General features: G+C 36.5%; 1 protein-coding gene across 6 annotated transcripts in view; it reads left to right on the forward strand.

Moving 5' to 3' along the window:
* Positions 1 to 16,378, forward strand: part of KCNH7 (potassium voltage-gated channel subfamily H member 7) — a 475,718-nt gene that overhangs the window by 380,565 nt on the left and 78,775 nt on the right. For all 6 annotated transcript variants that reach the window (XM_050752295.1, XM_050752293.1, XM_050752296.1 and 3 more), the window contains one exon: positions 15,110 to 15,535. In XM_050752295.1, coding sequence (XP_050608252.1) covers positions 15,110 to 15,535 — 426 coding nt within the window. The remainder of the gene's footprint in view (positions 1 to 15,109; positions 15,536 to 16,378) is intronic.

The following is a 16,378-nucleotide window of genomic DNA, read 5'->3' on the forward strand; positions in this document are numbered from 1 at the left end:
AGAGGATTTATCCCCACAAAGAAATGAGTTACATACTGGTATGCTGTTGTTTAAGGACACAGGCTATATAGAACCAAACCACCTTGGAAAGTTAGCTAACCTGTTTTCACATCTGTAAAGTGAAAGAAACAATAGCACTGCATCATTTTCCTAGGGCTTCCGTAACAAACTACCATGAACTAGGTGGCTTGAAACAAAATATTTCATCTCTAGCAGTTCTAGAGGATAAAAATTCAACGTCAAGGTGTCAGCAGAGCCATACTGTCTCTCTGAAGGTTCTAGGGGAGAATGTGTTTTATGACGGTCTCTGAGCTTCTGATGTTGTTGGAAATCTTGGTGTTCTTTGGTTTGTGGACACATCACTCCAATTTCTGCCTCCAGCATCACAAAGCATTCTTCCTGCGTTTCTGTCTCTGTATTTCTTCTCTTCTAAAAGAGAAGGCATTGATGAACTAAGCTGGAATTCTAATTCCATCCTCTATATAAAAAAAGTCATCATCCTTATTTTTTTTAAAGCAAGGACTAAAGTGTCATCTATCCTCAATGTTTTCATTTAAAGGTAGAACTAAAGTAAGCTGACATAAGGCACCATACGGCAGCTCAGCATCTTCCTAGACATCAGTGGTGGCTGCTGCAGAGTGAGTTGGGTCTTTTTCTCTCGAAGGAAGGAGGTGTTGGAGAAAGCATGTCATTCCCCACAGAAGCATCCCTCCCATTCCCCTTTGGTTTAGTGGCAATGATTCTGAGGACACCCACCTAGGCAAAAGGAGCCTGGCTGAGCAAAGTGTGCCTTAGCATATCTGTTTCTTTGCTTTTTTTTTTTTTTTTTAAGACAATGTCTTAGTCTGTCACCCAGGCTGCAGTGCTGTGGCATACCATCTCAGCTCACTGCAACCTCCACCTCCTCGGTTCAAGCGATTCTCTTGCCTCAGCCTTCCAAGTAGCTGGGACTACAGGCATGCGCCACCATGCCCAGCTAATTTTTGTATTTTTAGTAGAGACGGGGTTTCACCATGTTGGCCAGGATGGTCTCAATCTCTTGACCTTGTAATCTGCCCGCCTTGGCCCCCCAAAGTGCTAGGATTACAGGAGTGAGCCACCACGCCCGGCCTCTTTGCATTTCTTTACTGCTATTCACCCCACCCTTCCTTGCAAAGGCCACCAAACTAACCTGTGATCTGGTTCACATGATTTTGCAGGATATAGATGTGGCTTTATTGGTCTTTTACACATTGACAATGCTATTCATTGTTAACATCAGTTCTCAATTTGGTGACCCAGCTTTCCTACATTTGGAGGTTCCACTATCCCATTAGACTTAAAGACCTAAGTCTTCGGAAGCTTCTGACTTCATGAGGTAGAAGGAAGAAGGGAGAGCAAGAAAAGATCCACCTGCTTGTCATAAACTTTGGCCAGGATGTGCTACTAATCAGACCTGTGGCCGTACCTAATTGCCAGTGGAGCTGGGAACTGTAGTTCTCCACGAGACAGACACGTTCTAGCAATAACTTTACTTTAGGAATGGAGAACAACAAATTTTGGTGCACAACAGCTGTCTACATCATAATCTTTTCTCTAGTGAATTTCCTATACTTCTATTTGGATAGGCTGGGTTTTTTTGTTTGTTTTTTGTTTTGTTTTGTTTTGTTTTGAAATGGACTCTCGCTCTGTCGCCCAGGCTGGAGCGCAGTGGCACGATCTCGGCTCACTACAAGCTCCGCCTCCCGGGTTCACGCCATTCTCCTGCCTCAGCCTCCCGAGTAGCTGGGACTACAGGCGCCCGCCACCACGCCCGGCTGCTTTTTTTTTTTTTTTTTTTTTTTTTTTTATTTTTAGTAGAGACGGGGTTTCACTGTGTCAGCCAGGATGGTCTCTATCTCCTGACCTCGTGATCCACCCGCCTCGGCCCCCCAAAGTGCTGGGATTACAGGCGTGAGTCACTGCTCCCGGACGCCTCTTTCTCTTTAAGCTGCAAACATGTTCAAGAATTTGGGATGCTTACTGTATACATTATATGTCTATACCAGGTACTGTGCTAAGCCCTGGGAATACTGGTTATGCCTTTTTTCTGCTTCCCACATTTTAGTTATTTCTTCATGTACACTATCTCTTTCTGTACTCTTTTGGAAAATTAATCCACTTTCCAGATCTCCAGCCATTGCTTCTGCAAGATAAAATTTCTAGCTCTAACAGCATGAGAGCTCAATCCCAGACCTCCTTTTCATTATTATTATTATTATTATTTTTATGTTGAAACAGTGTCTCATTTGTCACCCAGACTGGAATGCAGGGTGCAATCTTGGCTCAGGGAAGCCTCTACCTCCTTGGGCTCAAGCAATCCTCACAGCTCAGACTTCGGAGTACCTGAGACCACAGGCACATGCCATCACGCCCAACTAATTGTTTTGAATTTTTTGTAGAAACAAGGTCTCACTATGTTGCCCAGGCTCAGACCTTCTAACTGCCTGCCAAAAACCTCCTCCTGTTGGCATCTATGTCTCTACCTCACATCGTCCCAGCCAAACATCTAATTCCCTCTCCCATTTCTAACCTGGTTCTTCTGTCATCTGTGCTTTTGAGAAACATTTGTAAACTAGTACGCTAAGTGTTCCTTCTCTTGAATTCTACTTTTTTTCTAAATGAAAGAAACTAAGACAAAGATAAAGAAAATGGAGGGAAGAATCCATATGGAGTTTCCAAGAGACAGGTAAGAGGGGAAGGGAGGCAAGGAAACAAGAATTAGACTAGAGACTACCTGGTATCACCTGCACGGTGGGGCCACAAGTAGCTGGGACACAAAACCAAGGGGCATTATGTTGCTGGTGGGTAGCTTGGAGTTGAGTTTATGGCTCTGGAAGAAACTATATTTTTTAACATGCATATATTTGAAGTAATTTGTAAATATTATAAGTGTTTAAGATATTCAACCTATTTCTCTCACATTCTGAGACTCATACATATTTTATGAAGCTGATATTTTTCATATTAACGTATATAGCTAATATACAAAAGAAAACACTAAACATTTAGCTGAACTTGAATCTAAATGACTCTAATTATAGAATCATCCCTACTGCACCCAACACATACACACGCACCCACACGCACGCACGCACGCACACAGCCAAATATCTATTTTAATCTAAGCCTTGAAAAATCATTTAAATACCGAATGCTGCAGTGATTCTACTACCTAATTTTAATATTTTATTCAATTAAAAAATGACTTCCTATGTGACATCTTTGATTTATTGTGTGATTCTTTTTCATCTTATAATTTGAATATCTAGGTGATCATCAGTGAGATTGCTGGTTTCAGTGATAATTACTCAGGTCTGACTGTTTTTCACAAATCATATGCTGAAAAGCCTGGGGAGTTTAAGTCCTTCCCGATGCTATATAATCTATCTGATTCATTTTGTTACTGAGTGCTCTTTGTGATAGATAAAAATACAGCTAGCCTATTAGTTAAGTGTAAGTCCCGAGTAAAGGATAAATAACAGATGAGCAGCTTCAACCAACACCTCAGCATGGCGTTTAACAGCTGCCAAAAGTACTGTATAATCTTTTGGAAAGCTTAATCGTTCCCTATTGCACTTTTTGAAAGTGAAGAGTAGTTATTAATCCTGGTGTTCGCACAAAATTTTCACAGGAGATCTTCATTGAATAAATAGTGCTGTTTCATATAAAGGTTTTGGTTTTATGTAACACTTAACTGTTAGAGGTTAAACAAATAGCAGTGTACTAGCATGAAGAAAAATTGTATTTGGTAAAGAAAACTATATTTTAGGCTGTATTAAACTCTACAGCCTATTAATTAGTGCTTTGAGAAAAGAGAAAATATAAATCTTTCTGGAGGCCATGGAGTTTCCCTTTTTTTATTCCTTTTTTATTCCTTATTTTTTCTCTCTCTCTCTTAAAAGAAAATCCTTGTAATAGTTCAATTAATCATGTTTTATCTTCATAAAGTATGTTATTTATCAAATATGTGGGAGAAGTTGACTTTCTTAAGGAAATGTAACACTGTGTAGCAGCTTTTTCCTTTTTAGTCATTGGCTTCTTAGAATCCTATTCATGTTGTTAAAACATTTACTTCGTTAATGCTTCATTTTCAGAAAGGGTGGCTCCAAAGAACTGTCTTGATTCATTTTAACTTATTTGTGACTTTCAAAGAGATAGAGTTGTCCTTATAAAAATACATTTGCATTTAGGTCATTAAAATTGAAATTGACCAATTCAAACAATTTAAAGGAAAGAAATAATAATTCTGTAGTTCTAAAGTCAGTTTTCTGCAAGAAGAAAAAAAAGAGACAAGTAATTAGATAACCTATTGTCTTATTTAAAAAGGAAAGAGAGAGAGGATGGAGGCATATTTAACAAGCAAACGGAAGGGGAAAAAAAAGCAGAGGTTTACAATCCTAGTCTCTGATGAAACAGACTTTAAACCAACAAAGATCAGAAAAGACAAAGAAGGGCATTACATAATGGTAAAGGGATCAATGCAACAAGAAGACCTAACTATCCTAAATATATATGCACCCAATACAGGAGCACCCAGATTCATAAAACAAGTTCTTAAAGACCTACAAGGAGACTTAGACTCCCTCGTGACAATAGTGGGAGACTTTAACACCCCACTCTCAATATTAGACAGATCAAGACAGAAAAATTAACAAGGATATTCAGGACCTGAACTCAGCTCTGGATCAGGGGACATAATAGATGTCTGCAGAACTCTCCACCCCAAATCAGTAGAATATACATTCTTCTCAACACCACATTGCACTTTTTCTAAAATCAACCACATAATTACAAGTAAAACACTCCTCAGCAAATGCAAAAGAATGGAAATCATATAAATAATGTATAAATTATAATTTGTATAATGTATACATTATAATTTCCATTATGTATTATGGAAATTATTATAAAATATAACCACAGTCCAATCAAATTAGAACTCAGGGTTAAGAAATTACTCAAAACCACACAACTACATGGAAATTCAGCAACCTGCTCCTGAATGACTCCTGCGTAAATAAAGAAATTAAGGCAGAAATCAAGAAGTTCTTTGAAACCAATGAAAACAAAGAAAAAACATACCAGAATCTCTGGGACATAGCTAAAACAGTGTTAAGAGGGAAATTTATAGCACTAAATGCCCACATCAGAAAGCTGGGAAGATCTCAAATCAACACCCTAACATCACAATTGAAAGAACTAGAGAAGCAAGAGCAAACAAATTCAAAAGCTAGCAGAAGACAAATAACTACAGTAAGAACAGAACTGAAGGAGATAGAGACATGAAAAACCCCTCAAAAAAGCAATGAATTCAAGAGCCGGCTTTTTGAAAAGATTAACAAAATAGATAGACCACTAGCTAGACTAATAAAGAAGAAAAGAGAAGAGTCAAATAGACACAATAAAAAAATGATAAAGGGGATGTCACCACTGACCCTACAGAAATACAAACCACCATCAGAGAATACTATAAACACCTCTATGCAGATAAACTAGAAAATCTTGAAGAAATGGATAATTTCCTACACACATACACCAAGACTAAACCAGTAAGAAATCAAATCACTGAATAAACTAATAACAAGTTCTGAAATTGAGGCAGTAATTAATAGCCTACCAACCAAAAAAAGCCCAGGACCAGATGGATTTATAGCTGAATTCTACCAGAGGTACAAAGAGGAGCTGGTACCATTCCTTCTAAAACTATTCCAAACAACAAAAAAAAGAGGGACTCCTCCCTAACTCATTTTATGAGGCCAGAATCATCCCGATACCAAAACCCAGCAGAGACACACACACAAAAAAGAGAAAACTTCAGACCAATATCCCTAATGAACATCGACATGGAAGTCCTCTATAAAATACTGGCAAACCAAATCCAGCAGCGCATCAAAAAGTTTATCCACCATGATCAAGTCAGCTTCATCCCTGGGACGCAAGTCTGGTTCAACATATCCAAATCAATAAACATAATCCATCACATAAACAGAACCAATGACAAAAATCACATCATTATCTCAGTAGATGCAGGAAAGGCCTTTGATAAAATTCAACATCCCTTCATGTTAAAAACTATCAATAAACTAGACATTGATGGAACATATCTCAAAATAATAAGAACTATTTATGACAAACCCATAGCCAATATCATACTGAATAGGCAAATGCGGGAAACATTCCCTTTTGAAACTGACACAAGACAAGAATGCCCTCTCTCACCACTCCTATTTAATATAGTATTGGAAGTTCTGGCCAGGGCAATCAGGCAAGAGAGAGAAATAGAAAGAGAGGAAGTCAGATTGTCTCTGTTGGCAGATGACATGATTCTATATTTAAAAACCCCATCTTCTCAGCCCAAACACTTCTTAAGCTGATAAGCAACTTCAGCAAAGTCTCAGGATACAAAATCAATGTGCAAAAATCACAAGCATTCTGATACACCAACAATAGACAAGCAGAGGGCCAAATCATGAATGAACTTCCATTCACAATTGCTATGAAGAGAATAAAATACCTAGGAATGCAACTTACAAGGGGTGTGAAGGACTTCTTCAAGGAGAACTACAAACCACTGCTCAAGGAAATAAGAGCGGACACAAACAAATGGAAAAACATTCTATGTTCATGAATGGGAAGAATCAATATCATGAAAATGGCCATACTGTCCAAAGTAATTTATAGATTCAATGCTATTGCCATCAAGCTACCATTGACTTTCTTCACAGAAACAGAAAAATCTACTTTAAATTTCATATGGAACCAAAAAAGAGCTGGTATAGCCAAGACAATCCTAAGCAAAAATAACAAAGCTGGAGGCATCATGCTACCTGACTTCAAACTATGCTACATGGCTATGGTAACCAAAACAGCATGGTACTGGTACCAAAACAGATGTATAGACCAATGGAACAGAACAGAGGCCTCAGATATATCACCACACATATACAACCTGATATTCGACAAACCTGACAAAAGCAATGAGGAAAGGATTCCCTATTTCATAAATAGTGCTGGGAAAACTGGCTAGCCATATGCAGAAAACTGAAATTGGACCCCTTCCTTATACCTTATACAAAAATTAGCTCAAAATGGATTAAAGACTTAAATGTAAAAACCAACACTATAAAAACTCTAGAAGAAAACCTAGGCAATACCATTTAGGACATAGGCTTGGGCAGACTTCATGACTAAAGCACCAGAAGCAATTACAACAAAAACCAAAATTGACAAATATATATAATTAAACTAAAGAGCTTCTGCACAGAAAAAGAAACTAGCATCAGACTGAACAGGCAACCTACAGAATAGGAGAAAATTTCTCCAATCTACCCATCTGACAAAGATCTAATATCTAGAATCTACAAGGAACTTAAAATTTACAAGAAAAAAGCAACCCCATCAAAAAGTTGGTGAGGATATGAACAGACATTCTCAAAAGAACACATTTATGTGGCCAACAAATATATGAAAAAAATCTCATCATCACCAATCATTAGAGAAATGAAAATTAAAACCACAGTGAGATATCATCTCATGATAGTCAGAATTATAATTATTAAAATATCAAGAAGCAAAGATGCTGGCAAGACTGTGGAGAAATAGGAATACTTTTACACTGTTGGGAGTGTAAATTAGTTCAACCACTGTGAAAGACACTGTGGCAATTCCTCAAGAATCTAGGACCAGAAATACCATTTGACCCTGCAATCCCATTACTGGGTATATCCCCAAAGGATTAGAAATCATTCTACTATAAAGACACATGCACACGTATGTTTATTGCAGCACTATTCACAATAGCAAAGACTTGAAACCAACCCAAATGCCCATCGTGATAGACTGGATAAAGGCAATGTAGCACATACACACCATGGAATACTATGCAGCCATAAAAAGAATGAGATCATATCCCTGGCAGGGACATGGATGATGCTGGAAGCCATCATTCTCAGCAAACTAACACAGGAACAAAGAAAACCAAACACCGCATGTTCTCACTTATAAGTGGGAGTTGAAAAATGAGAACACACGGACACAGGGAGGGGAACAACACACACCCACACAGGGGCCTGTCGAGGGGTGGGGGGCAAGGGGAGGGAGAGCATTAGGACAAATACCTAATGCATGTGGGGCTTAAAACCTAGATGATGGGTTGATAGGTGCAGCAAACCACCATGGTACATGTATACCTATGTAACAAACCTGCACATTCTATACATGTATCCTGGAATTCAAGGTGAAATAAAAATGAAATAAAATAAGAGAGAGAGAGGGAACTTTTAAATTCCTCAAGAGAGACCAACCATTTTCCGGAAATGAATATTAAAAGAAATATGTAATGCAAATATGTATTAAAATGACATTAAACAATGTAAACATTTTATTTAGTCACAGTTTTGTGAGAAAAATGCAAAAATTTACTTCTTATATATTCAATCCAGAATGAAAGCTTGAAGGTTTAATATGTAACTCTAGCAAAGTAAAAGTATTTCAGTAAGAGACCTAAGGTGATGAGTCTCTGAAATGTGGCTGTATTTTAATCTAACTTGATGAGCAATGTAGCTATGTATACTCAAAGCAATGGACCTCTGCAGTTAGCATGTCTGACTATCTCGGAACATGATTTTCCCAGCCACCAACCTAACAGAAGCTTGGTGTCAAAGAGTTCAAGATTGGGCAAAATTAAGGTTGTGTGCAGGCTGTATGGCTGAACACAGATCTACATGACATGAACTAGATATACAGAAGGCAAAGTAAACATTCTGCTGTGTAAACAGGAATCTAAATTTGCCTAATCAGGAACCAACTCAATTCTTACAGAGGTAAGCCTCTGTGATGTTTGTAGACCTATTTCTTTTTTTCAATCAGGAAATTCCATTCTTAACTATTTTAGATATTTCTGAATAAGATTCTAGAATTCTTAACCTGTTTATTTTGGAAAATTTTAAGTTTATTATGAAAATAGAGATAATAGTAACTATCCATCATCCAGTTTCAATAAAAATCAATATACAGCCAACATTCAGACCTTCACTCTCCTTCCTCTCCCCCAACTCTGGATTGTTCTGAGGCAAAGCCCAAATATTATAACATTTCCTTTATAAATATTTCACACTGTATTCTGAAAAGGTAAAAACTATTTTTAAAAGCACATGACTACAATATCATTTCTGTGTCTACAAACAATAATTGTCAATAATTTCTGTGATAGTTTGTCTCCAAGATGACCATAACTGATTGATTCCTTCCCTTCCACACGCATATTATTTCCCTGTCAAGAGGTAGAGACCATTCCTCTACTTTCATGAATCTGGGATGTCCTGCTTCTGCTTTTCCCAATAGAATATGGCATAAGCGAGGCTATAGAAGTTCCAGACCTTGACCTGAAGAAGCCTGGAAGTTTCCTCTTCTTTTGGGAGTGCTGAGTCAACACATCTTACTACCCTGCTAAAGAGACCGTAGGAGAGAACATATCTATTTATTTGTTGATTGATCAAACTATCTATCTACATATATAGAAAGAGAGATAGAGAGAGAGACCCAGCCATTCCAGCATCTTGGGTGAGGCCAGCCTTCCAACTGTCTTCATCGAAATACTAGACATGTGAATGAAGCCTTCTTGGATTCTCCACACAAGCTCCCCCACCAACTAAATATCACTGAATTACCCCAGTTGACATTCTGTGGAGAAGAAAAATTGCCTAGCCAAGACCTGCCTAAATTTTGGATCCATAGAATCATAAATAACAAAATCATTAAGTCACTATGTTTTCGTTTGATTTGATACAAGGAATAGGTAACTAAAACAATTCTGTAACATTATCAATATGCAGTCAATGTTCAACTTTATCCAATCGGTTTTTAAATATTTTGGATGGAGTTGGTTTGTTTGAACCAGGATTTCAACAGATAACCCTAGAACTCAAAACAATAATGAAAATGTTTTATGCATCTGTAAACATTTCCCATTTTATTAACTAATTTTATAAAAAATATCTGATGTACTATGGTAACTCTGCATAGATAGGTGGTTTTTGCAAAGATTACTATCTACATTACACAGATTTTTTTTAAAAAAAGAACTAGATCTAGAGATTAAATGGCATATCAGAACAATTATATCTGGACTTCAAATCCAGATAGTAGCATTTAAGGTCTAGTGCTCTTTCCTTTATTCCAAACATGGTTGAGCCTTCAAAGATTTGTATTACCTGATTGGGTCTAATAAGATTTGCTATTATTGGAACCATAAAGAAACAAGTATTTCTCCACTCTTCATCCTTATACCCTGAGATGTATTTATTTCTGGAATATATCCCCTCCTCTCAATCTCTGCCACGTGGTTCCTAGTGTAGGCTTCCATTATTTCCCTCCTGGAATACCAAAGTCCTAATTGATCTCTAAGTATCTGGTCTTGATCCTCTTTCATTTTTCCTCCATTCCATTGCCAGATGCATCTGTCTAAAACCAAACTTGGCCATCTTGATTCCTCTGCCTAATAATATTTAATAATTCTCAAACTGATATCCATAGAAGGAAATGTTCTCAGAAGGCCACGAGTTCTCCTGGAAAATCTTTAAAATTCCTATATCTTGGTGAAAATGTAAAACAATAAATATAAGAATCTTTTGAATCATTAAGATGATTACCTAATAACAAAGTACTGCCATCTACCTGACTACAGTAACGATGACTGCATTTGGATTTACCTCACGATGCTAATGCTTGCTATATAAATAAAGCTTTTTGAAATTGTTTGGCTATTAAAAGTCATAAGACAATTAAGCAATCACATAAAATATGCATAATGATGCAGAAGTCAAAAGAACCTGGACCATAACATTTGATACCATACCGGTTTCTACAAATGCATTGTCAAAACACACTCCATGTTAAACATACCAAATTGCAGTGGTTCTGTATCAATGGGCATACTGGAATATAACAAATGAACTCCCAATACTAAGAGATAATGTGTTTAGATAATCACTTAATGTAGAACTCAATAATGCCCTAAAGCTGAACTTAAGTAAAGAAAAACGTTTGTATAATTTTCAAGTAACACCATTTAAATTGGCTTTTGAAGCGAAATAGGAACAGAGTTCACATTAAGAATTAGGTTAGATTATCTTGATAAGACAATTAAATCTTTGAAGTTGGTAATACTATTCTGACAACATATTTTTTCGAAAAAGACATTAAGATTAGAGTAGAGAAAAATATTTTGTCTATTGGATTAAACCATACACCATAGCCAAATTTCAATCATTTTTGATCTACAAAAATGTAAAATATTGAGTTAGTAATGAGAGTTTGAATTCACTGGTTTTATAGATATTTTATTTTCAAGTGTTTTCATTTTTTGCCATTGCATTAGTTTTTTCAGGGCTACCATAATAAACTACCACAAGCTGAGGGACTTAAGACAACAGAAGTTTATTTTCGCACAATTTTGGGGTCTAGAAGTCTCAAATCAAGATGTTGGCAAGGTTGTTTCCTTCTGGAGGTTCTGAGGGAAAACATATCCTGTGCCTGACTCTTTTCGAGGTTCTGGTGGCTACGGACAATCCATAGCATTCCTTGGCTTCAACTGTATCTGCTCCCGTAACACATGGCATTCTCCTTGTGTGTCTTTGTGTCTCTGTATCCAGACTTCTCTCTTCTTATAGGGATATCAGTTATTGGATTAAGGCCAACCCCAAACCACTGTGACTGCATGTTAACTTGATTTATATCTACAAAAACCCTCTTTCCAAATAAAGTCACATTCATAAGTACTGGGAATTATGACTTCAACGTATTATTTTAGGGTACACAATTTAACCCACAAGTCATATTAAAGGTACAAGCATAAGTTCTAATCTGGTTTTATTTTTGAATATATTTATCTAACATTGTAAATAAGAATAATATAAATCCTGCAATAATTGTCTTTCCTTTTCAAAAAGAGCCTGTATATTATTCCTGTATGAGAAGGTTGACCTAAAGTACAGAGCCTGAGATCCCTATCCTGTCACATTAGACCTTCAGCAACCTGGGACTGGCCCTCTCCATGGCCATCCGCCACCTTACTTCCCTGGCATTTTATTCTTTAACAAAATATAAGGCTGCTTACAATTCCCCAACACACAATACATGATTTTATGCTTTCTTCCCCTTGTTCATTCTGTCCCCTCTGCTTGTAATGTCCTTCCCTTCCCAACTTCCTCATCCCTTAGCTGTGTCCTTTTCTGACTCCTATTCAGTCTCAGTTCAACTGCCATCTTTTCCCAAAAATCCTCTGTGAAGACCACCCACCTCCTCCATCAGCACCATCACCAATCCCAGGCCCTGAGTGAAGTGGACCTCAAGGGGACTCCCGTTTTCCCACACATCTGTCTCCCAACAGACTATAAATTCCAAGATCTCAGGGACAGTGTCTTCCCCATGTTTCAATCTCCAGCTCTTAGCACAGTGGTCATCTCAATGTTAAATGAAGGTGTTCGTATGTGGGATGGAAAGAGTTTCAGCCATAGTTCCAAGATTGCTGCTTGCATTCTAATTTATACTTCTGCTGAAAGAGGTATTGCAATTGTCCCATGTGGGAGGTTAGTATCAGAAGTTTGTCACCTAAGCAGTGAGCAAATTCACACAAATATACCTGTCATTAAAAGTGACTTATTTTTCCTCTTTGATTGACTGCATACCTTTTTTATAAAAGAGATTTGTGAATTTAGAGATATGGAAAGATCTCAGCAGCTCAAAAATTTTAGTTTTGTGTTGCTGGAGTGCCCTGGATACACAGGAATCTAATGGAAGAAAGGACTAGAAAGATAGAATGGGTCCATATTTTAAATGACTTTAATGACTTTGAAAGCCAAAATAAGGCTGTATATTTTGCTTTCTATATACTGAGTAGTTCTGTTTTTTTAGAAAGGAGCATGACATAATTAATTTTGTACAGACCAAAATGTCACACACTGGTTCTCTATACTAAGCATAATGGGATCAGAGTTCTATTAATCTGTACTTCTAAAATGACAGATAATTTAATTACTCCCATTTGGATTTTGAAAGTCATATATTTATATATGTGTGTATCCTGGACTTTTAATATTTCACAGATAATAAAATCACTTTATTTTCCAGATTGCTCTTTTGCTAATAATTAGCCACCATCATTTCTCATAATAGCTTAAAATAAAACCCTGCTCTCTCTGTAAACTGGCTGGTTCAAATTTACACTGGACTGATTAAGTGGTCAGGTCAGATTCTTTATTATTTTTTTGAAAACTAGTTAAAGCAGTTTAGCAGTTATCAAAAAGCAGCTTTGCCTATTTTAGCTGAATCTTTTGTTATATTTAAAAGTTATATTGTATCTCATTTGGGGTTATTTAACTTTTAAAGTCCTTTTAAAAATAGGGATGATAACTAAATATGTGGGGATAAAAAGTTATGAGATATGACAATAAATATAAGATTTAAATTTCAAGTGCACCTGACGTAATTCATTATTACAGTCAAATTAAACCAACATAAATAGAATTGCCAAAAACACAGAAATAACACGCTCTCACTAACCAATGGGAGATTACCTGAGATCCATGCTGCAAAGCTGACAATGTATTAATTGTGTTTAGAATAATCTAGTCTATGGAAATGTATTCAGTGAAGTTAACTTTGAAATAGAACCATTGTATATGTATGAGATATTCATAGCATTAAATTAGAACCCACATTTCCCTTTTTAAATGACTCTTTTTTTTTTTTTTTTTTTTGAGACGAAGTCTTGCTCTGTCACCCAGGCTGGAGTGCAATGGCACAATCTCGGCTCACTACAACCTCCACCTCCCAGGCTCAAGCGATTCTCCTGCCTCAGCTTCCCAAGTAGCTGGGATTATAGACACATGTCACCATGCCCAGCTAATTTTTTTGTATTTTAATAGAGACGGGGTTTCACCACATTGCCCAGGTGGGTCTTGAACTCCTGACTTCAGGTGATCCACACACCTCGGCCTCCCAAAGTACTGGGATTACAGGCGTGAGTCACTGTGGCCGGACTTAAATGACTTTATATGCCATTTGTGGAGCCATTACAAAATTTCAGCTTTTTAAAACCCATATATTAAGGCTTACATTTTACCCAATAAATTACATTTATTGGGTAGCTAGGTAACCTTTTTGTTTTGACTTTTGTTGCTAAAACTTAGTCTTAACTCACTAAATCATGGACTTTTCTACTTGGTAGAGACAAAACTGTACTTTAGCTTTCACTTTTTTCAGGTAAACTAAAACTCTAAAAGGTGAACTGCTTTAGTTTATCTGATGCCTTATAAGAATAGATCTTGGAGGTGAAGTACCACTTGGTGTCTAAACATCTTGCAGCATTTCCAGGTCAATATTCTGAACATCTCCTTGTAGCATTTTCTTTTTGCAATTCTCTAAATGAGATGGAAGAGTTGGAATGAAAGTGTATTTGTCCCAAAATATCAAATACTCTCTCAACCTTTTAAGGAAAAGCCTCTTTTGTATTCATTTTAATCTCATTTGCCTTTTTTCCCCTAATGTTAAAAACAGATTGCAGGTGGGAAATTCTGCTTAATTAAAATTTGAATGAGTTGGGTTTAATTTATCAAGGTTTAATTATAAATTAAATACATGTAAATTAAATGTGACCATTGATCCAAGTAGACTGCTTCTATTCATTACAACTAATCCTTTCCTAGATTTGAAAACTGCATTACTAATATATCAAAACCAACTTCGCGATTTTCTAAAAACAGCCATGTATTTTTACATCTGAGAAGTACTATGTTCCAAAGGAAACAGTAACATTCCTCAGTATCTCAGCGGCAATATTTATTATCTTTTCAGTGAAATCCATATTTATCAAGAAATGCCAGTGTGATTTTCTTGAGCCAAATACACTGTATAATAGAAGTTTATATGGGTTTCTTTAATGTATGTGTGTGTTTCATGAATACTTCCAAATTACATGAATTCTCTCTAATAAATTTTACTGTATAATTAGTTCCCTTAATATTTTATAGGCTTACCAGATTAAAAATGGCATATTTATGTGGTATATGATTTTCTTTTCCACATTCAGGTTCTCTCTTTAGGAGCAGATGTCCTACCTGAATACAAACTGCAGACGCCACGCATCAACAAGTTTACGATATTGCACTACAGCCCTTTCAAGGCAGTCTGGGACTGGCTTATCCTGCTATTGGTCATATACACCGCTATATTTACTCCCTACTCTGCAGCCTTCCTCCTCAATGACAGAGAAGAACAGAAAAGACGAGAATGTGGCTATTCTTGTAGCCCTTTGAATGTGGTAGACTTGATTGTGGATATTATGTTTATCATAGATATTTTAATAAACTTCAGAACAACATATGTAAATCAGAATGAAGAAGTGGTAAGTGATCCCGCCAAAATAGCAATACACTACTTCAAAGGCTGGTTCCTGATTGACATGGTTGCAGCAATTCCTTTTGACTTGCTGATTTTTGGATCAGGTTCTGATGAGGTAAGAACTGCTTAAGATTCTTATTTTCTGAAAGACTGCAATTATAAAAGTGAATCTATTTTAACTGCAAAAAGAATAGTTGCTTTGCAAGCTTCTTGTATCTCACAGGTAAAATTCATTTTCAATTGGGGATGCTACAGAATGAAATGAAACCATTTTGCCATTGCAAATCGAATTCTTTCTCTTTTTGCTAAGAGATGTAAAAGATTCTCCATTCTTTATCTACCAAATTAAACTTGGAAACAAGTGGTCCATAGCACACACATTCCCAGGATTTAAAATCTCTATTTACTAACTTCATGGGTGTAAAACTGTCAAATATTAAGTATGTCTCTGTTTTTCTTAACTCATTATTAAGGTTTGAGACAGCAGAGATTTGGTTTTTGTTCAAATTATGCAAAGAGGGCACCTTCTGGAATGTCCTATTCAAAAATGCATTTTCTTAAATAATATTCAGCTTGGAAAGTACTTTTTTGGTATCCCATTACCTAATAAAATTGGAAACTAAGAAAATATGAGAAGTGTATGTATTGTGCATTTTCTGGATAGAAGGTCCAGAACTTTAATCAGCTCCTCAAAAGATTCTTTGATCCAAAAGAAGTTAAGTTTTCCTACAGTTCCTTTCATCTAATTTCCATTATTTTTACCATTTATAAACTTTCTGGATTCTATAATGGAAAGATTTTCAGAATGCTTAAAAGTAGTTCCAAAGGAATAGGTTGAAAAAGATAACCTCAATATGTTGGATTTTTTTAAATCGTGTATTTTTCTACATAAGAACCCTGCCCTGCACCAACTTCCTCCTTTCTCCCACAAAGAGGAGGCCAACTCCTCTTGGCAGAT

The sequence above is a fragment of the Macaca thibetana genome, chromosome 12, assembly GCF_024542745.1.
Source record: "Macaca thibetana thibetana isolate TM-01 chromosome 12, ASM2454274v1, whole genome shotgun sequence".
NCBI lineage: Eukaryota > Metazoa > Chordata > Mammalia > Primates > Cercopithecidae > Macaca > Macaca thibetana.